The sequence below is a fragment of the Garra rufa genome, chromosome 16 (assembly GCF_049309525.1).
Source record: "Garra rufa chromosome 16, GarRuf1.0, whole genome shotgun sequence".
In the NCBI taxonomy this organism is placed as follows: domain Eukaryota; kingdom Metazoa; phylum Chordata; class Actinopteri; order Cypriniformes; family Cyprinidae; genus Garra; species Garra rufa.
Genome location: NC_133376.1, coordinates 22,115,990 through 22,138,493, shown reverse-complemented (window position 1 = coordinate 22,138,493; position 22,504 = coordinate 22,115,990). Strand labels below are relative to the sequence as shown.

Genomic DNA, 22,504 nt, shown 5'->3' with positions numbered 1-22,504 from the left:
GCATTCTCCGCTTAAAAGCGACTGGGCAGACCAAACCGTAAGCCGTAAAGATTTGGTAGTACTCACACAGTCTACAGCAGGGGTTTTCAACTCTGGCCCTCGAGGTCCTCTTTCCTGCAGAGTTTACCTCCAACCTTGATCAAACTCACCTGCCTGTAACTTTCTAGTAATGATGAAGAGCTTGATTAGCTTGTTCAGGTGTGTTTGATTAGGGTTGGAGCTAAACTCTGCAGGAAAGTGGACCTCGAGGGCCAGAGTTGAGAACCCCTGGTCTACAGCGTCACCAAGCCTCACCCAAATTGGCCTGAAGGTGGCACTACAACGATCACAAATATGAAATTGCTCATAATTCCTAAACTGTTAGTTGCAAGTGTTTTATATTGTTGGAATCCAAGGCTCATGACAGACAAAACGCATCTCAGATTCATTTGTATTCAGGATTTTTTGAGAAACTTACTTCTGCAAACTTGTCCTAGGTTTTTCACCCGATCGGAAACCAAACCAGTGCAGAAAGATTCTCTGGAGAGTGAATATCAGTAATTATCAAAAAAGTGTAATTTTAATAACTTTGCACCTATTTGTCAAATGGACTTGAAAAATTCTTAAAAAGTCTCTATGCGGATATTCACGCATCTTGAAAACCTTGACCACCATCGGCCAATGAAATTTGAGCACCTATTAGACAAGATTAACGGAGGCTGGTCAGAATGAAAACGTGTTCCTAGAGGTCTATGAGAATGCGAGGTGGCACCAATGAGGTTGTTTATTTTCAAATTTAAATTGTTCATTAAATAATCTCGACTATGTAAAAAAAAAAAAAAAACTACTGGCCAATGAAGTTTGAGCACCTATTTGACTAGATTAACGGAGGCCAATCGGAATGAAACTCGGTGGGCACTTATGGTCCTAGAGGTCCGTGAGAATTTTAAATGAAATTGGCCACTTGGTGGCAACAACGAGTTTGACGCCTTTGTAATTACATGGTGTTTCACACATTCACACAATATTCATATCATCTGATAGTTCTCCTCATAACTAACAACTTTGCCTCAAGAACCATTGTGGTCAATCAAATCTTTAATAAAAATTTTTCGATTATGTTAAAAACCTACTAGTCCTAGGTTTATCAGTCAACCTCAATTAAAACCACTGCAGTACAATTCTCTGGACTCTCTAGAAGATCAATAATTATCAAAAAAAAAAAATAGTTGAACTTCACCCTTTGGGTAGCTATAACGGAGTCATTTAGAAAAGGGGCATGCAAAAGCCTGTATCTCCAAAACGAAAGCTTAGAACTTAATGAAAATAGGTAAGCACATGCACAATGTGATTGTAAACAAGCATGCAAAGTTTCATGGAGATCGGACCATAGGTGGCACTATAACTGTTAAAAACCATGTATTTCTTAGTAAATTGCCTGCATTGTCCATCTATGATTTAAAAAAAAGGCTTACAAGCTTGCTAAAAAAAAAACCTCCTTAAAGAGGCCTTAAAAGCTTGAACCCTGATAATTGCTGCTCAAAGCTGTTTTTTTTTTTTTTTTTTTGCCCATGCAGGTGGAAACTCCATTGGCACTTTCAGGGTTTTAAAAAAGGATGCATTATGAATAATCTTTGACAGTTTCATTAACAATGAGTTAACAGGTCTAGTTATTCAGGAAAACTGGAAGTCATTAGTAAACTGTATTCTCTAGGTCTAAGGGCTTTGCTTTTGTCAGAGTGAATCACTCAAATTACTGAATGAGGTACAAAGACAGATGTTAAACCTTTAAAACATTTGGATGTATTTAAATGAATCCGTCTTGAAAAAGAAAATTGCTCCAATTTACACAGCGGTTTATTTCTGGGTGCTGACTGAACAGCCTCATCTTTTCTGTTTTGAAACTGCAGATTGATCTGAAGAAAGCGCAGGAGATCGCACCAGATGACAAAGGTTAACGGCTCTTTACAAATCCTGAGTTTGGTTTGAAAAATCTTTGTGAATAATGTTTTAACATTTTCCTTTCTCTGGTTTCAGCGATTGGAAACGAAATGCTGAAAGTGAAGCAGCAAGTTAAAGAAGAGAAAGAGAAAGAAAAGAAGATTTATGCCAAAATGTTTGCGTAATGGAAACAGAAGTGACCTCACTCCACACCGACCTACCTGCATATGTTGACTTACATTGCACTTGTGTCTTAGTGTTTTAGTCTAGAGCTGAGAAAAAAAGGCCTTGTGGTCTTTCATTTAGGATAAATATGAAATATCCAGTTACGAAGGAGATTCATTTTGTCTACTGTGTTATAACAAGATTTGTCTGTGAGTGAATGGAAAAAAAAAAGTTGCAGTGCATTTTCAGTAAGCTAATCTAAAGATGTATTGATTACTGTTGAAGATATAATAGGCTGACCTTAAAGACTCTGCAGATAATATTGTTTGTTTCTGGTTTCATTTGTTCTGTCAAACGATGGTTAAAAAAAGCTAAAGTTTGTTTGTTTTTTTGTGAAATGAGAGGGGGTCATGTCAGTTGTGTGAAATAAAACAATGGATATTTTCAGGGATTTCTGCGTTTGTAATTCTATTAAACATACCAACAGAGTGAAATAATTAATTTATTTCTACCAGTTACAGTTACCAACTTTGACAATATATATACAAAACTGTCAGTTTACAGTTAACCGCATCGTGGTGAGCTAAAACATCCACTGGTTGTTCATCCAACTTGATCCTTTGTGTTTTGACACATTCCCTTTGACGGATGTTCTATCTAAAATTCTTTCAAATGTTACATTTTGAGCAAACCTGAAATATGAAGAGCCACTTTATATAATTACACTTCAAGCTCATATCAAACAGGATATGAAAACTTTCTGTTCCTTAGGCACATCAGACGGACTCTCAAGTCTTTAAAAGCTTTATAGCCCTGAAACTTAAGTGATTTTAAACTTATGCAACGTGCCCAATGATAAAGACGATATGTCATACTGAAATCACATGCCGTTGTAGGCTGGTCCCCCACTGCCCTCAGGCACAACCCAGTTGATGTTCTGGCTGGGGTCTTTGATGTCACAGGTCTTACAGTGGACGCAGTTCTGTGCGTTGATCTGTAATCTCATGCCATCGCCCGTCTCGACAGGAACATACTCGTATACACCTGTGGGACAGCAAAGACAAAAAGTCAGCTTGTTCACCAGATGTTTTTTTTTTAATCAGCCTGTCTAGCTTGTTAATCTTGTATTATCATTCTGAACACTGAGAGCATTAGTTACATACCAGCAGGACAGAACCTCTGCTCCGGGCCGTCATAAATCGCAAGGTTTTGGGCCACGGGAACACTGTCGTCTTTCAGTGTCAGGTGGGCCGGCTGGTCATGCTCATGATTGGTCCCGCTCAAGGCTACAGATGACAACAGATCAAAGCTGATCTTCCCGTCTGGCTTTGGATACTCGATGGGTGTACAGTCCTTAGCTGGTTTCAGACTAGCAGAGTCTAGGCCTACAGGAAACAACATAGAAATGAATTGATGAACTGATGTCAAACACCCACTGTTGTAGTGAACGGAGTAGCAGTCTTGCATAGCATCATGTCTGACTATTAGCATGCAGTCTGGTCCACACCAAATCTAATTCATCTAATCTAATTCATAAATCTAATTGATCTTTTCACACTGAGGACAACTAAAGGACTCATATGCAACTATTACAGAAGGTTCAACTGCTCACCGATGCTCCAGAAGGAAAACAGATGCATTAAGAGCCTTGAGGTGAAAACTTTTTGAATATGAAGACCAACTATCGTCATTCTGTTCAAAAGTTTACACCCCTGGCTCTTAATGCATTGTTTTTGAACCTTTTGTAATGGTGGCATATGAGTAAAAAAACTGGTTGTGTAAAAAATAATAGTTGCATAAAAAACAACACATTTTTGTATGATCCCTCTTATTTTTGTAAAATAAAGGACATTTTGCAGATACTGCAAAGTGTATTTAAAATTTCGACTACAGCTGTGTTTTTTACCTGCTACGTTGTGATAAATAAGAATTAGAAACCTCCAAAAGTTTAAAACACCTTTGACAAAGTGAGAGTTTGGACAATAACAGATTTTTTTTTCTACAATTTGAATTATTAATATTTTAATTAAGTGTTTTTGAATTGATAAGGAACAACACAAAGTATGAAGAGTCGTTATAAAATAGGATTAAGGATTATTTTGGATGTTTGACGTGGATGTTTAACAAAAAAGTGCAGCCGCTAGTGGGCGTGATTACATTAGAGATAAAATTAGACAGGAAAAACTGGTGGTCGCATTTGTTTCTTACTAAATTACTTTATCTGAAAATATATGTTTTCTTGACTAACTTCATTTAATAGACATTTCAAGCCTTCTACACATATATTTCTCATGTCTGCAAGGCAAGTATTAGCTGAGATTCAGGTTGTTTTATTTAACTGAAGAGAGGTGACAGAGACCGAGGGCAGAGAGCACACCCTGTAAATTTTCTTTATTTTGCAAAAGCACATTGTTTTGTTGTAAAGTAGACCCTTTGCCATTTCAAACGATATTCTTATTTGTACGATCAAAAATGTAGTATTTTTAGTTATTCTCATGGTCATCAAGAAAAAAATGGCAGAACACACCGATGCGGTCTTCAACACCAGAGGGATTAACAGTGTTACCGTGGGATGTTTTTCATGTTTGTGGGTTGAAGTGACCCCAATAACATGATATTTAGCCCCTCAAAGGTGTCTCTCACATTGTCCCACAGCAACATTAAAATAGTGTAGATTGGTGTACAATGTTTTATTAATTTACCATATTTAATATTGTGGGCATGCAAGTTATTTGACATATTTGAACCTTTTTTTTTTTTAAGTAACACAATAGTTACTAGCCTGGTAATTAGTAACTGAGTTAGTAACTGAATTACATCATTATAAAAGTAACTATTTGTGAGAAGTAACTAGTAACTTTAATTACACGCCCAACACTGATCACAGGCATTAAATATCGCAAACGTTCTTACCATTATGCTTTAGAGTCCATGGTTCTTTTCCCCTAAAAATCCAGTAGAATATTCCAGTGTACACCATCCCTCCATAGAGACCAAAATAGTTATGGAAAGATGGTCTGATGTTCCTCACAGAATACAGCTCCTTCCAGACCCAGGACTTTTTTAAATCTTCTTCATATTCAGGAATATAAAGACCTAACAGAGGAAAAAGCACAAAAATATTCTTTATATAGGACACCTGGACAACTTTAATATTCTAAGACTATATTTACTACCCTGTGAGTTAAACCTCGGCTAATCTGCAAAGATGTCTGGGCTGGCTACCTGCTGTTTCTGACTGTAGATTTTCATCTGTGATTTTGCTGAAGGCACACTCAGCCGCCAACATGCCACTCTTCATGGCCGTGTGTGTGCCTTTGATCTTGGGCACGTTCATGAAGCCTGGACTGCACCCTATCAGCATGCCACCTGGGAACGTCAGTTTAGGAATCGACTGGAGGAGAGATCATGGATGTGAGAAGTTAAACAAGAGAAAACAGGCAGAAGAATATATATTGAGAATGTCAAGTCGCTGACATGCCTGGAAACCTCCTTCGTTGAGCGCTCTGGCTCCATATGCTATCCTGTTGCCACCCTCCAGGGTTGACATTACAGAGGGGTGATGTTTCCAACGCTGGAACTCCCTGAACGGGCTCAGATAGGGGTTAGAGTAGTCCAAACCTACCTGAGGAGACATACACAAACTGAATTTCACCACTGACCCTTTATAAAATCTCACTAACCCAAGACTTTTAAACAGTAGTGTATCTCAAAACAATTTAGCAAGCAAATAAAAAGCATTTAAGAGACAAACAATTCAGAGCAATCATGAGATTTGATTTAGTTCTGTCAATCAAACGCTGCACTGTATCTCCAGACAACTGTGACCAATCAGACTGTGCACCATCTTGGGCCATGACGACATTGGATAATAGCCCGTCATCATGGCAGAACTCCTCAAGATGTCTAGAATTGAGACTATTTTCTATGAATCCCAAGCCTTCCATGAAATGCCTCTTTGAAAAGTGATTGGAAAAAAAATGTCATTTTGATATGCTACATTACCAGCAGGATGAGAGAATGTCCTCATGACAGACCCTGACCAGGAACAACTTCAAAAGTTGAAAGCCTTTTCACACTCTCTTGGCTATCGTTTTAGCTCATGAAAGAACATGATGAATGAGGTCAATAATATTTATATAGATTAAAGCGTTCTGACAAAGACATCAATTCAGAACATTCTGCTTTAAGATTAAGTCTTCAAAGAGGTCTCTTGCAAATTCAATTTAATACTTCAATCAGAGTTCGACCCAGAAAGTTCAGAAATAAGATGACTTACAACAAATCCCAGGGCCACCAATGGTTCTCCTTCATTGAGGTGGTACAGGAAGGAGCCTCCATATGTGTTCCTGTTTAGAGGCCAGCCAACCGAGTGCTCCGTCCGTCCTGGACGCCACTTTTTCTCATCGATAACCCAAAGCTAGTAGAAAGAATTTTTTTTTTTTTATCAAATACTATTAATTGTGTATAAAAGCAAGCTTTTACAGAGATAGTTAACTTAAAAATGAAAATTCTGTCATTAATTACTCTCCAGGGTACGTGGTAATTGTGTTGCTGTCTATAAAGAGTTAGAAAGCTCTCAGATTTCATCAATAATATCTTAATTTGTGGTCCGAAGATGAGTCTTACAGGTTTGGAATGACATGAGAGTGAGTAATTAATGACAGAATGTTCATTTTTGGGTGAACTGTCCCTTAAAAGCAATAACCCCAATGGTGAAAATGAACTAGCTGATATCACTACAAATGTTGCTGTGAAAACAATGAAACAGTGATATCAAACTGAACATAGAATTTTTTTAAAGCATCAAAGCAAGAGAGGTTTTGTACCTCTTTGAGGCCGATAGCATATGTCTGTGGTTCACAATTCTCTCTGAGATTGAACTGCTTGTAGAGTTGCTTGGCCAAGTGTCCGTGGCAGCCTTCCCCAAACAAAGTGACCTTAGCGTGGAGCTCCATGCCTCTCTCAAACACATCCTGGGGGAGTTCAACAGAGCGTGAAATGTAGTGGTAATAACACATGAATATGCCATCTGCATACCAGAATCACTTCACCCACAGTTACCCTTTTAATTTTTCTTATTGCAATCGTTTGCTGTAGTTCAGAAAGTTTTGCCTTGGTGTGAACATTCAGCGGACTGTTTTAGATTAATAATTAGTCTTATATAAAAATCTGAAAAAATGCATATTCTGCACTGGAAGATATATTGACATAATTATTAAACCTTTGGAGAACCATCTTTAGCAATGCCAACATCATTGGTTGCAATTCCCTTCACACTTCCATCTTCATGAAACAGCACCTGTGAGAAAAAAAAAACAGGAGTTTGTCAATTGTACTGTGACAAAAGTGTGACTTTATCATAATTTTGCATTACAATGCAACTTTTAGCTCGCAATTGTCATTCACTTCAAAAGGAATTCATGTGATCTCATAGCTGAACATTTTTAAGTCTCAAAATCACAAATTGATATCCCATAATGTGGCTGTCCTATTTCATGTTTTTTTTTTAAGTTTTATATATAAAAAGATATATATATATAATTTTATTTATTTTATTTTTTTAATGATAAAATAGAGAGTGCACTTACAGAGTGTAAATTCAAGGCAATCTGAGACACAAATGTTTATATGTCACAGAAATTTATATGACTTACTTAAAATTATTATGACTTAAAATTGTATACATTTAAATGACATTTGTTAATAACAATTTTAAAATTTCCAAATTTTCCATGACCATGGAAAACCTTCTTACTACAGAAACAGTAGTTCTGAAGTTATGTAAATTCTGGTTAATACTTATGATTATAGTGCACTTATCATCTTGTGGGATTTGAACCTACAATATTATGGTTACCAATCCAGAGCATTCAAGGATTAGTTCACTTCCAAAATAAAATTTTCCTGATAATTTACTCACCCCGTTGTCATCCAAGATCGTGAAGAAATTAAGTTTTTTTGAGGAAAACATTCCAGGATTTTTGTCCATATAGTGACTTCTTTGGTTCCCAATGGTTTAAACTTCCAGTTTCAATGCAGCTTTAAAGATCTCTGAATGATCCCAGGTGAGGAATAAGGCCATTTTCTTAAAATAATATATTTATATACTTTTCAACCACAAATGCTCGTCTTGCATTAGCTTCGGTTCAAAATGGACATAAACTCCATCTCATTTTCTCTTAGAACTTCAAAATCATCCGGCATTGTTGTTTTATCTTATTTTGTAAAGAGCATTTGACTTTCTTTGCACATTCACTTTGTAAACACTGGGTCGGCACTTCCACCTCCGCATGCATGCATAATTACATAATGTGTGAGGTTGAGCTAGTGCAAGATGACTAGCCCTTATTCCTCATTTGGAATTGTGTAGGGTGCTTTAAAGCTGCTTTAAAACTGCAATTTTGGCTTAGTTCAAACCATTGGGAACCACTGAGGTCCACTATGTGGAGAACAATCCTGTAATGTTTTCCTCAAATGTCTTTGCAACTGAAGAAAGAAAGACATAAACATCTTGGAACACATGGGGGTGACTAAATTATCAGGAAATTTTATTCTGGAAGTGAACTAAACCTATAACAAGAACAGCACATCACTCTCAATACAAATTAGTACAGAAAGCAGCTCTTATTAAAATATAAGTTAATTGCACCATTAATGTATACATTCAGATAAGGAAGGCATTCTGACCTCAGCTGCTGCATAGCCTGGATACAGCTCCACTCCCAGCTCCTCCGCCTGCTCCCCAAGCCAGCGTACAAAATGGCCCAGACGAACTAGGTAGTTTCCATGGTTATTCATTGGAAGTCCTGTGTTCACAAATTGCATTAAACCGCATCCATGTGACTGAACCAGTTTGTATAGGTTACAAAACCTATTCAGGACACCGTAACACAGGTAGACCATTTATTATTCTGAGATTATGTAAGTCTCATTGTATGAAGTTCTATAACTCTCTGAAATGGGCCTTATGCAACAGCAATAACCTACCTGGTAATATTGGAACAGGAATGCGGTACTTTTCTGTCAGAATAGAAAACTTGTCCTCTGTAACCGGAGTGTTCAGTGGAGCCTGTTAAACAAGAATCAAAATCAGTGTGTTATTAAAAATGCGTATCAATAACACAACAGTAAATCAGAATGCCAGAATTTCTGATTATTTATTACTTTGCATTTAAAATAGAAATATAGCATTTACAACTGTCTTCGTTGTGTGTTAACAAATTATAAGTGAGGTAAAGTATGTGTGTGTTTGTTTGTACCCCTCTCTCTTTCCAGTCTGGAATAAGCTCACTGAGCGCACTGGGCTCTAGACAGGCTCCAGATAACGTATGAGCTCCGATCTGGGATGCCTTCTCCACCACACAAACCCGTAGCTCCTTCTCATGTTGATTGGCCAGCTGCTTCAGCCGAATGGCTGCTGACAAGCCGGCTGGACCGCCACCAACAATGACAACATCTGCCTCATCAATAAAGCGCTCCATTTCCACTCCTGAACACATGAAAACAGACAATCACAATCATCAGAGCCTCTTTTTATTACAAAAATCACCTAGTGCCATTGGTTCACATGAAAATGAAAATTATATCATTAATTACTCATCCTCATGTCGTTCTAAACATGTAAGACCTTCATTCACCATCGGAACACAAATTAAGATATTTTTGATGAAATCCAAGAGCTTTCTGATTATATAAAATATAATTGAACTACTGATGTCACATGGACTATTTTACTGATGTCCTTACTGCCTTTCTGGGCCTTGAACATGTCAGTTGTGTTTGTCTACACAGGGTCAGAAAGCTCTCGGATTTCATCAAAAAATTTGTGAATTCAAAATTTGTGTTCCAAAGGTGAATGAAGGTGTTTCAGGTTTTTCACAAGATGAGGGTGAGAAATTAAAGGAAAAGTTCATTTCCAGAACAAAAATTTACAGATAATGTACTAACCCTCTTGTCATCCAAGATGTTCATGTCTTTCCTTCTTCAGTCATAAAGAAATTATGTTTTTTGAGGAAAACATTGATTTCAGGATTTTTCTTCATATAGTGGACTTCTATGGTGCCCCGAGTTTAAACTTTCAAAATGCAGTTCAAATGCAGCTTCAAACCATTCCAAATGTGGTTGTAAACGATCCCAGCCAAGGAAAAAGGGTTTTTAATCTAGCAAAACGATCGGTTAAATTTTTTTTTAATGACAATTTATATACTTTTTAACCTCAAATGCTCATCTTGTTTTGTTCTGCCTGAACTCAGTTTTTTTCCCCAGTTCAAGACAGTTAGGGTATGTCGAAAAACTCCCATCTCATTTTCTCCCTCAACTTCAAAATCATCCTACATCGCTGTTTTACCTTTTTTGTTAAGGGTGTTTGATCTTCTTTGCATGTTCACCTTGCAAACTGGGTCAGTACTTCTGCAGCGATGTGGGGTGATTGAAATGATTTTTGAAGTTAAGGAAGAAAATAAGACGAGAGTTTTTCGACCTACCCTAACTGTTTTAACTGTTTTTTGACTACTCATGCACATCGCAGAGAGAGACAAGATGAGCATTTGAGGTTAAAAAGTATATAAATTGTAATTTTTAAAAAAAATAATAACTGATCGTTACTAGATAAGACCTTATTCCTCGACTGGGATTGTTTGAAGCTGCACTTAAACTGCATTTTGGAAGTTCAAACTCGGGGGCACCATAGAAGTCCATTATATGGAGAGAAATCCTGAAATGTTTTTCTTCAAAAACATAATTTCTTTACGACTGAAAAAAGAAAGACATGAACATCTTGGATGACAAGGGGGTGAGTACATTATCTGTACATTTTTGTTTTGGAAGTGAGCTTCACCTTTATTGACTTGTTTTCATTTTCATTTTTGGGAGAACTATCCCTATAAAAACAATCAAGGTTGACCAAAGTGCTGTTAAAAAAATCTAATTACAAGGAATACCAAAAAAAAACAACACTCATTATACAGCTGCACGATTAATCGCACAATGTTGTGAGGCGCGTTTAGTCAATGAAGCCGGTACTTTGATTAGTAGTAAATCTCCATCACGTGCGTTCAACTGGAGCGGCAATTAATACACAGAGACGTAAATCACTGACAAGCTACGCCAAATCGCGCTCAAAATCGCATTCGATTTTGAGCGCAATTTGGCGTAGCTTGTCAGTGATTTACGCCTCTGAACGCTCCAGCTGAATGCAGCTGAACGCACGTGATGGAGATTTACTACTAATCAAAGTAGCGGCTTCACTGACTAAACGCGCCTCACAACATCGTGCGATTAATCGTGCAGCCCTAACTCATCAATAGCAAAAAATCATTAAAACAGTGGTCAAAGGAGCATTCAGTGCCAAAGAGAATAAGTATGCCTTCAAAACAGGCTTAGAAGGAGCGGAAAACAGAAATAGAAGGAGCTGATCTGATATGGAGAGATATGGTATGCAATATTAGAAATAAATATATGTGACCCTGGACCACAAAACCAGTCTTAAGTCGCTGGGGTATATTTGTAGCAATAGCCAAAAATACATTGCATGGGTCAAAATTTTAGATTTTTCTTTTATGCCAAAAATCATTAAGAAATTAAGTAAAGTTCATGTTCCATGAAGATTTTTTGTAAAATTCCTACTGTAAACATATCAAAATGTAATTTTTGATTTGTAATATGCATTGTTAAGAACCTAATTTGAACAACTTTAAAGGTGATTTTCTCAGTCTTTTTGATTTTTTTGCATCCTAAGATTTCTGATTTCAAATAGATGTATCTCGGTCAAATATTGTCCTAACAAACCATACATCAATAGAAAGCTTATTTATTGAGCTTTCATATGATGTATAAATCTCAGTTTTGTCAAATTTAACCTTATGACTGGTTTTGTGGTCCAGGGACACATATATATATCATGTGTGTAATTTATCATATTTAATATATAATACAAATATTTTAATATAAATATAACAAAGATATAATATTATGCTAGATGTCACATAACGCATGGACAATCATTTACACTCATTTTCTCATAAATGACCAGATTTCCCATAAATAAAATCCAGAATCTGAAATTCTCTCTGTCCTATCCAATCAAATGTGTTCACTCTCTCTTCTAAAGAGGATAAAGTGATGAAGTACCACGTGGCAGAGAACTGACCTTCCCATCGTGGGTCCTTATCTCTGGGGTACACTGTGTAATGAGTGGTAATTCGTGGCACAGTGGAAGAGGAACATCGTGTGGAGTACACCTGAGGAGCGACATGCTCTGCCTGAACCACCTTCAGTGCACTTATACACCTCCGTGCTGCAAAATTACAAATAACAGGCAAAACAATTAGGTCACAGACAGAACAAGACAAGTCCATTCTCATGCAGTTACACATTAACTTTATATCAGATTGACAATCAGTTTAGTATTACAAACACAGCACGTATATATACTGTTTATTATGCATAAAAATATATATGTAAAGTTGATCCAAACTAAAATGATCAACTTTGTATAACAGGATTAGCTGTTACAAAATCCTCCCTTAAGTAACAGGCCAACCAAGGTACTCTTCTAATAAGCAAGCAGACTTGTAAACAGTATTTGTTAGCTTCAAAAATCATTTTCACGTATATATTCAATGAGTAAACATATACTAAATTATTAAAGTGTTCACCTCAGACACAAGGGCACATATTCTCTGACCGATATTCTAGTGACCTTTGCCCTACTTTTCCTCTGACTGAACAGCTGCAGCTCTGTTAGCAAGCTAAACGAATAAACCTACAGTTTAACACATAAATCGTGGCATGTCCAGTGTAAACATGGTTAATAACAACTTAACAGGACAGTATATATGCTCGCAGGTTGGTAGAATCAAAGGTTTACAACGTTTGGTTAGCGTTCTGGCTACATTTCAGGGAAAGCGCGACAGTACCTTGGAGGGAATATCTACAGGCTGGAAACATTTATGGAGCTCAGTGTGCGGCTGTGACTCTGGTCAAGTGTTTCCCGTGGGGTTCCAGGTTTACTGTGGAAAAACAAATCACTCCGGTTTACCCTGTTACAAAATAAGTGTCATAACAAACTCACGAGCAGCGCGTCTGTTGCGTAGCTCAGAATGATGTCAGAAAAACGCGCCGGAAAACAGTACTGCGAATGGCTGCTGATCATAAACTCATGTGGATAAGAGTTGTTCTGTGTTCCTGACAGCGAAGGGTACACAGCATTCAGTTTAGATGTCAGGGAAATATTTTCTTTCGGCTGTAGGGGACGCTCCGCAATGTAGGATTAGAGATAGTGTACACATTACTAAAATAAAATGAATTTAAATTGAAAACAATAAACATTTACATTTAGACATGTTTAATCTATTTTGTATAATATATAATAAATAAAAAGAAAACAGTTAGAATTAAAAAGAAAAAGCAAGCTAGTGTTAGAGGCCTAAAAATAGAACAGAACAAGAACAGAGAAGCTAGTGTTAGTTCGTTTTTTTTTTTTTTTTTTTGGTTTGTTTGTTTGTTTGTTTTTAGAAAACGAGAAGTAAGTAAATGAATAGAGATAGAATACAACAAAAGCAGAGAAGCTAGTGTTAGTTAGTTCTTTAAAAAAAACAAGCAGTAAATTAATAGAGAATAAGTCTAAAAGGGCAAGTTTTTTAGAATAGAATTAGAACAGAGGTTTCTAGAGTTAGAGGGTCAAATAAAGATGGAAGAGATGTGTTTTTAGCATTTACATGTACTAGTGACTTACAGAAAAGGAACAGAAATTTGTCAAAAATCCAACAATATCCGTATTACCCAGTGGCAGGTTTATTAAATAACTATAATAGGAAGCAAGCTATAGGAGTAACGGCCCTGGATTTTCTCCCAAATAGGCCCACCACAGCTACAAACAGTCGCTATTATCTCACAATATTACAGCGATCCTGTCGTATTTATGGAAAATAACATCACGGTGACTCTGCTGACAAAAACAATAGAAACCATCACAAATTCTAATGATTTCCACTATAAATACTATTACAAACCATCAACTTTTAATCATTAAAACTATTTAATAATAGTTTCCTGTAGTGTGTTTTGGAACATATAGGATTTAGTGGTTTTAACAAAAGCCTCCGATAGAAGGTGACCAACAGTCCAGCAGGCACCATTACAGTTTCCATTAAAACCAATTTAATGTCTGTAGTGTGTTTTGGGACCTATTCCAGTTGGATTTAGTGGTTTTAACAAGCCACCAATAGTGTGTTTTCACAACACATCAACAGTCGACCATATTGGTGGCATTGAACGTAAACAATGCCACTAAACCAAACAGAACTCACAAATTTTGATGATTGTTGCTGCTGAAAATTCGTCGATTATTGTCATGTTTTGGGCTGTACTAATCGTTCAGACCAGGAAAAATATTTGAAGTACTATAGACTGCCAAAAGTTATAACAAATCAAGTAGAAGAGTGTGCAAAAACTGTCTGAGGAACAAAAGGCGTTTGCGGTTGGCCAAACTGAACCAGGATTTCCATCTTCCAATCTTGGCAACATTTGTGTTTGTTTTTATCATTTCTGGTCAGGTAGGTGAAATATTAGGGTAATATCTTAATTAATACTGCTTGTACGTATCTTTACCGCCTATTAACTTCAGTTTGTCAAAATATTGCTTACTAAGTCCTTCTCTATATGATTTAGCAGCTTCCGCATGTTTTTCAATAGTTTGGACAGCATACATTAGCAGAACAATGTATTTAGTAGTATGTTTACATCCAAGTATCTCCAATATGGCCCCGCATCCGGGTAACTGACCAAACCACGACATTCAGTGCAAACCCTCTACAGAAGGCGACCATTACCTGTAGAAACCCACAGGGTCCATTACAGTTTCCATTATAACCAATACAAGTCCTATTATTATCTGTAAAACCATTACACATTTTGTGATGGTGTCTGTTGTTATTTGTGTTTTTTGATTTTTTTCAGCAGGAATGTGTTTGTGAAAAGGTCTTCAGCTGCTTTTTGAAGGACGTGATGGTCTCAGGAGTTCAGCTCGAGGTTGGCAGCTCATTCCACCAGAGAGGAACCAGGTGTAGGTTTTGAAGAATAGCTTTTTGCAAGAGTAACTCATTCAGAGACCTTATAGTATGTGGGATCATATACTTGTAAAAGTGAAATATACACTGAAGAAGGCAATTTTGGGGACCACTACATAATCATTTTTGCATTGTGATATTATTTTCATAATAATTAAGCTAATAATATGTGACCATGGACCACAAAAGCAGTCATAAGGGTTAATTTTTTTTAAAACATCATCTGAAAGCTGAATAAATAAGCTTGTAACGATAGGACAATATTTGGCTGAGATACAACTATTTGAAAATCAGAAATCTGAAGGTGCAAAAAAATCGAAATATTGCGAAAATCACCTTTAAAATGGTTCAAACGACATTCTTAGAAGTGCATATTACTAATCAAAAATTAAGTTTTTATATATTTATGGTAGAAAATGTACAAATCTTAATGGATTATGATCTTAATATCCTAAGGATTTTTGGCATAAACGAAAATTGATAATTTTGACCCATACAATGTATTATTGTTGGCTATTGCTACAAATATACCAGTGCTACTTAAGACTGGTTTTGTGCTCACATATACACTGGCTGCCAAAGGTTTCTAGGAAAATGCTCTTGACAGATTTCAAGATGCACCCATAATTATGGCACATTATCAGTCAGTAAAGCTGTTTCCACTTTATTTAATGGGCAATAGGGTCACCTAGTTCGCCTGTGTCTGGCTGTCTCCATGCCGACACAGACTTCATACATGGTCAAGACTTTTCCAGTCCAGGTCAGTCACAGTGTGAGACTGACCTACTTATAAGCCTGTTCTCTGTTTAGGGTCCAAATTATGGTATTAGTGTGTGCATCTGGTTAGATCTGGCTTGTGTTTTCAGTGAGACATAATTGGGTCTACAGAACCAGGCCTATGGCTGAGAGGACTTTCTGGACTCAAGTATTTTTAAGTGTTTGTGAAATTGACTGTTTTATTAATTTTTGCAACAGTCTGTGTTTAGTGTAATTGCTCTCTTTACTCTTTTCCACCTCATAGAACAAAATTCAATTGTACATGGTGATTAAACTTGATAACCCTTATCATCAAAGCATGTATACAAATAATTAGAGAAAAAGATATTAAATTAATGAACAGGGACTATTGATCATGTGTGGCTGCTCATGGGGCATTTGCAAGTTTTAATTACTAGAAACAATTTAGTGATGATTAGTGAATAGGACAGAATGCATGTAGGAGAAATATATGAATGTATTGAAAATAGAGATATTACCATATGTATAAGAGTGAATCACATCCTCATAACGTCATATGTCTTCACACCTAGCCCTGATCATTCTCCCACATGTGAATCATTTGGGATCTTCACCTAAATTTAGAAGCACAGGTGAGTTTGGTGTGAAGCAATATATCAACACCTTCACTGACAAATATTGAGCTGTGAAACGTATCATTCAAACATTAAAATACCCCAAATCTTTTCGAAAAATTTGTTTATTTTTCATCTTTACATTCATAAAATGAAAGGTAATCTTTGAGAATGACATGTCACAAAACAGGATTTTCTTCAGGGAAACATAAAACTATCCTGATGGTGTCAGAAACATTTTTTTAATGATCACAGCTGTAAATGATAAACTTCCACATGTAAGAGAGGAACACTGTGAGAGTGTCACTACTAATTGCGTTTTAGTAATAATTGATTTGAACTGGTGACAGCTCTTTATAAATGGGTCCCTAAAGTGGAGTCAACCAACATAAAAGCCTTGTGCTTGCTCAGAGGGATATCAATAAAGCAGTCTTTGTAGTTGGGTGAATCGCACAAAAACATGTCAGGTCATATTTCACCCCCAAATAAAGAGTAATGTATTCTAATAGAACACTGCAGAATGGTAAGCATATTTTAAGACCATAAACAGACCATTGTGACATTGTTTGCATGACAATACAGCAATGTTTTTTTCTAAATTATGATTCATATACACTACCAGTCAAAAGTTTTTGAACTGTAAGATTTTTAATGTTTTAGTCTCTTCCGCTCACCAAGCCTGCGTTTGATCCAAAGTACAGCAAACAGTAAACTTTTAAAATATTTTTACTATTTAAAATAACTGTTTTCTTTATGAATTTAAAAATGTAATTTATTCCTGTGATTTCAAAACTGAATTTTTAGCATCATTACTGCAGTCACATGATCCTACAGAAATCGTTCTAATTTCTAATTTGCTGCTCAAAAACATGTATTATTATCGTTTCTTTGAATAAAAAAGCTCACAAGAACACCATTTATCTCAAATAGAAACCTTTTGTTATACATTATATAAAATTATCAATTTCTCTATAATCAATTTTGATCAATTTAATGCATCTCTGCTAAATAAAAGTATTAATTTCTATAGTTTCTTTCCCCCCCAAAAAATAAAAATAAAAAAATTATATTGACTGGATTTTTATTTCAGATAAATGCTGAACTTTGGATCTTTCTATTCATCAAAGAATTCTAAAAAATAAAATCTACTCAACTGTTTCAAATATTAATAATAATAATAATAATAATACATTTTCTAATAATAATAAATGTTTCTTGAACAGCAAATCAGCATATTAGAATGATTTCTGAAGGCTCATGTGACACTGAAGACTGGAGAAATTATGCTGAAAATGTAGCTTTGATCGCAGGAATAAATTACATTTTAAAATATATATTCAAATAAAAAAGTTGTTTTAAATAGTAAAAATATTTTAAAATTTGACTGTACTTTGAATCAAATAAATGCAGGTTTGGTGAGCAGAAAAGACTTTAAAAAAAAAAACATAAAAAATCTTACTGTTCAAAAACTTTTGACTGGTAGTGTAATAAACATCAAACTTTATAAGTTTTTATAATTTATTAAATTCATTTTCAAATCTCACTGTCAAAAGTGATACTTGTTAATATCTCATTACTTTGATACTTTGATCTGTATTAATGTATTAATTGCCATCATGATGTACACTTCCATTTTATTCCAAATTACAGTGCTGTGAATGACTATGTGCGGTGGTAAAAATGTCATAGAAATAATGTCACAGTTCATATATATATATGTATATAATTATTTTTGAGGGTTAAATATAGACTGAATATGCTCATGCTCACTGACATGTGCAAGATTCTTCCCATTACATCTTTATACGTTACTCCCTGAATGAAGATGCCATTGTGCGTAGAGGCAGACAGTTTCAGACAAAAATATTCAAATAAGGATGTAAAAATTATGCATGGGTTTCTATTTGTACAGCGAGTTATTTCCATAAAAAACTGTATAGTCCTTCTGATGATTCAAGAATAAAAACAAGGCAACATTGAGTGGACATTTTCACTGTTTCTCCAGTGGTTTTAAAAGGGAAAGACAATTAAAATGACTGACAGAAATCTCGAATTAAAACAACAGCCTCCCTCCTGCCTTCACACCTCACAGTATAAGAAACGATATTTCACATGGAAACCGAAGAGCTCCTACAACATCGGTTAAAACCCTGAATGACGCTTGAACCAGTTTGGCTAGATAAAAATAATTCTATACAATATATATGTACATTCTGTACAAAAAAGCAGCAGGTATTAACATGCTACACACAGTTTCAGATGAACAAGAAACACATCTTAAACACCGAATAGCTGCACACCAGTACTAACACTGAAAAGACAAGATGTCAATCAATACGACAAACAGGGGCAAAAGTCTAATGTGTAACACAGACCGATGGAAAAACACGAAGTCAACACTTTTTTTTTTTCAACCATGTCTATTTTTTCTCATTTCAGACCCTTGTAAACAAACTGATTAAGCCTTATCAATGGCTTACCAATACAATACAATCAAATAAATTGTGCTGATATGGCCCTGTTGAAATTAATGCTGTTTCAGGCTTCTTAAAGGGATAGTTCACCCTAAAATAAAAATTCTGTCATAATAATCATGCTGTTCCAAACCTAAGATCTTCATTCATCTTCGGAACACAAATTATTTTGGATGAAATCCAAGAGCTTTCTGATCCTGCATAGACAGCAACACAACTAACACATTCAAGGCCCTGAAAGGTTTTAAGGACATCATTAAAGGAACACTCCACTTTTTTTGGAAATAGCCTCATTTTCCAATCCCCCCCAAGTTTAGAAGTTGAGTTTTACCGTTTTGAAATCCATTCAGCCGTTCTCCTGTTCTGGCGATATCACTTTTAGCATAGCTTAGCGTAGATCATTGAATCCTATTAGACCAATAGCATCGCGTTCAAAAATGACCAACGAGTTTCGATATTTGTCCTATTTAAAACTTGACTCTTCTGTAGTTATATCGTGTACTAATACCGGCGAAAAATGTAAAGCTGTGACTTTCTAGGCCGATAAGATTAGGAACTACATTCCCATTCTGACGTAAAAGTCAAGGAACGCAGCAGGCGGAGTAATATTACGCAGCACATGAAATTAGTTCCCAGCAAGTTAACGCTCAATGTGACCGGCGTGATATTACTCCGCCTGCTGCGTCCATATTACGGCAGCAAACTTCCTTGACTTTTGCGCCGGAATGGGAATGTAGTTCCTAATCTTATCGGCCTAGAAAGTCACAGCTTTACATTTTCCGCTGGTATTAGTACACGATAAAACTACAAAAGAGTCAAGTTTTAAATAGGACAAATATCGAAACTCGTTGGTCATTTTTGAACGCGATGATATTGGTCTAATAGGATTCAATGATCTACGCTAAGCTATGCTAAAAGTGATATCGCCAGAACAGGAGAATAGCTGAATGGATGAGGCTATTTCCAAAAAAAAGTGGAGTGTTCCTTTAAAATAGTTGAAATTATCAGAATTTTCATTTTTGATTGAACAAACCTCTTAACCAGCAGTAGCAGGTCTTTTCAGCAGGGCTTGCAAACATCTGTTCTCCAAATATCCTCCCAAACAAACACACACTGATGATGGCGAACAGTCCTTAAATGCAGTGCATCATTATTATCCCTGCTCTGAGTGAGGACATGCATGTAAACATCCACAAACATACCCAAAAAATGTATGTCCTTCAAAATGAGTCCATGGCTGAGGCATGAGGTGATGCTGATGGCAGGACCCCATCAGACCACCTCATGTGCCGTTCGACCCCTCCACAGGGACTAACTGGGTGGTGTTAGACATCTCGGATGGATGCGCCAGGTAGTCTGGTGTGCAGAGGGTTTGGCTGTTTTCTTGCAGGGGCCACATTTCTTGCCACGTAAAGGAAGGCAGATGAGGCGGGTGGCTGCTGAGGAGGGGTCTCCGCTGCCTGTAGTTGGACCACACCTGCAGCAGTGTCTCTTTGAAGGGCCGCGTGGTCAACGTGTACAAGATGGGGTTGAGAGCGCTGTTTATCGGAAGAATGAAGATGACGACCCATGAGCTGATGGTTCCTGCAGAGTAATGGGGAGAAAATTATGCATTGAGAGTTGATAGCCCATGTCATTTTTTGCTGATTGCTTTTCTTTGAAAAATCATTTTGGACAAGGCGGTCCACTTCTCAACTGCCCATTAATTATCTCTGGAAATATCATCATTCAAAGAGAGGACAGGAACAGAAAACTGTAATCTTTCAGTGAAATGTCCTAGAAAAATATAGCTTGGGTACAGCAATCATAATGAAGCACAGTGTCATTTGCCCAGTCATTGTTGAGTATTATGCGGGTGGAAAGAGCATTCAATGGGTCTCATTCACAAAGCACGTGTACACATGGGTTTGTGTGTGAAATCTCTGTATGAATGTTTTCACAAACAAATCATAATCAGGAAAATCACAAATATCTGAAGCCACATGTACACAAAAAGCACATACTCTGGGTTGCCTGTGTGCACAAATGTGACCCTGGTCATAATGGTCAATTTTATTGAAGTTGAGATTTATCACCTGAAAGTTTCCACTGATGTATAGGACAATATTTGTCTGAGATACAGCTATTTAAAATCTGAAATCTAAATTTTCTATCAAAATGCTTGCTACGGATTCGAAAACGCAGAAAATCAAGCCTGATCTGAACTTTTTCGGGGGCAGTGTGCAAACGTGATTGACACAATATGAGGTCGCATTTATTTTTTAACGTGCAAACATTTTGGACAAAAATTTCGGAGTGTGCAATGACCTTAAGGGTGTTAAAAAATCTAAATATTGAGAAAATTACCTAAAGTTGTCCTAATGAAGTTCTTAGCAATGCATATTACTAATAAAAAATGAAGTTTTAATATATTTACGGTAGGAAATTGACAAAATATCTTCATGGAACATGATTTTAATTGTTTTTGGCATAAAACATAATTTTGACAATCATTTTTGTATTGTTGGCTATCGTTACAAACATACCTGTGCTACTTACGACTGGTTTTGCGGTCCAGGGTCACAAATTATGAAACAATTCATTATCATTAGAGAAAAACCTGTGTAAGCACAGCTCATCCCAAAGTTACAATTCTGTCATTTTTTACACTCATGTTGTCCAAAACCTGTATGACTTTTTTTTTAGTGACACACAAAAGGAATATTTTTGAATAAAAACTCCATAAAAGTAGCCTGCGTGACTATACTCTAAGTCTTCTAAGGCCAAGTCAAATCTTTTTCAATGAATCAGTTCAACCAGTTTGCAAAATCTGACTCAATCTAGTTTCAGCAGGTAGCTGCTCACTGAAGGGAAAGATCATCAGTAAATGACAGCTTTTGGAGTTTCTCATCCAAAGCTATAAATCATAACTTCAAATGACTTGGAATATAGCCATAGGAACTGACAGTTTTATGGTGCTTTTGTGCCATTTTTGGAAGCTTAAATGCTCCAGTCCTCATTCAGATCACTCAGATATAATTAGATTGATATTTTTTTTTACTAGTGGGTGCAGGACACTATAGTTCATTTATAATAATTTAATTTACCTTTTTACATCACAGACTAAACAAAGTTAAGCATTGCTTGGTATTTGGTCAACAAAATATTGATAGTTGTCATACTAAAAGTTGTCAGAATTTTTGGTTGATTGTAATCCATGACATACCTTTCTATCAAGATATCTGACATTATCAAGATGAATTTGTTCTGACATAGTTTAACTCTAAATTCTTGTCATATTTTATAACCATTTTCTAGAAAATTACAGTTGTACCACTGATGTCACATGGACTATTTTAATGATGTCCTTACTACCTTTCTGGGCTTTGAATGTGGTAGTTGCATTGCTGTCTATGCTGGGTCAGAAAGCTCAGATTTCATCAAAAATATCATAATTTGTGTTCTAGAGATGAACCGATAAAAAACGATGCATTAAGAGTCGGGGTGAAAACTTTTTGAACTTGAAGATCAGGGTTTATTTAAC

The 22,504-nt window shown here is 36.2% G+C and overlaps 3 protein-coding genes across 3 annotated transcripts in view; 1 reads left to right on the top strand and 2 right to left on the bottom strand.

Annotated features, from left to right (window-relative positions):
- The window catches only part of ppid (peptidylprolyl isomerase D), a 9,427-nt gene extending 6,891 nt beyond the window's left edge, over positions 1 to 2,536 (top strand). Inside the window, exons 9-10 of the mRNA XM_073820003.1 lie at positions 1,890 to 1,932; positions 2,017 to 2,536. Coding sequence (XP_073676104.1) covers positions 1,890 to 1,932; positions 2,017 to 2,105 — 132 coding nt within the window. The 3' untranslated portion in view covers positions 2,106 to 2,536. The remainder of the gene's footprint in view (positions 1 to 1,889; positions 1,933 to 2,016) is intronic.
- Positions 2,537 to 2,569: 33 nt separating this feature from the next.
- On the bottom strand, positions 2,570 to 13,173 carry etfdh (electron transfer flavoprotein dehydrogenase). Its single transcript, XM_073820002.1, has 13 exons — positions 13,005 to 13,173; positions 12,236 to 12,382; positions 9,348 to 9,577; positions 9,076 to 9,157; positions 8,776 to 8,894; positions 7,310 to 7,387; positions 6,915 to 7,061; positions 6,365 to 6,505; positions 5,567 to 5,710; positions 5,311 to 5,479; positions 4,999 to 5,181; positions 3,249 to 3,470; positions 2,570 to 3,129 (listed from the first exon to the last, which is right to left on the bottom strand). Exons 1-13 carry the CDS (start codon positions 13,033 to 13,035, stop codon positions 2,966 to 2,968), a joined length of 1,857 nt encoding a protein of 618 aa, XP_073676103.1. The 5' UTR covers positions 13,036 to 13,173; the 3' UTR covers positions 2,570 to 2,965.
- Positions 13,174 to 16,676: 3,503 nt separating this feature from the next.
- The window catches only part of rxfp1 (relaxin family peptide receptor 1), a 73,385-nt gene continuing 67,557 nt past the window's right edge, over positions 16,677 to 22,504 (bottom strand). Inside the window, exon 18 of the mRNA XM_073820487.1 lies at positions 16,677 to 20,565. Within this exon, the coding sequence (XP_073676588.1) occupies positions 20,264 to 20,565 (302 nt within the window). The 3' untranslated portion in view covers positions 16,677 to 20,263. The remainder of the gene's footprint in view (positions 20,566 to 22,504) is intronic.

Excerpts from the sequence above, each read along its gene's own strand:
- etfdh (XM_073820002.1), bottom strand. The coding sequence starts at position 13,035 with ATGTTTCCAGCCTGTAGATATTCCCTCCAAG. Across the intron at positions 12,383-13,004 it reads CTGTAGATATTCCCTCCAAG|CACGGAGGTGTATAAGTGCA; the intron begins GTACTGTCGCGC and ends GTAATTTTGCAG. Across the intron at positions 7,388-8,775 it reads CAGGCTATGCAGCAGCTGAG|GTGCTGTTTCATGAAGATGG; the intron begins GTCAGAATGCCT and ends TTTTTCTCACAG.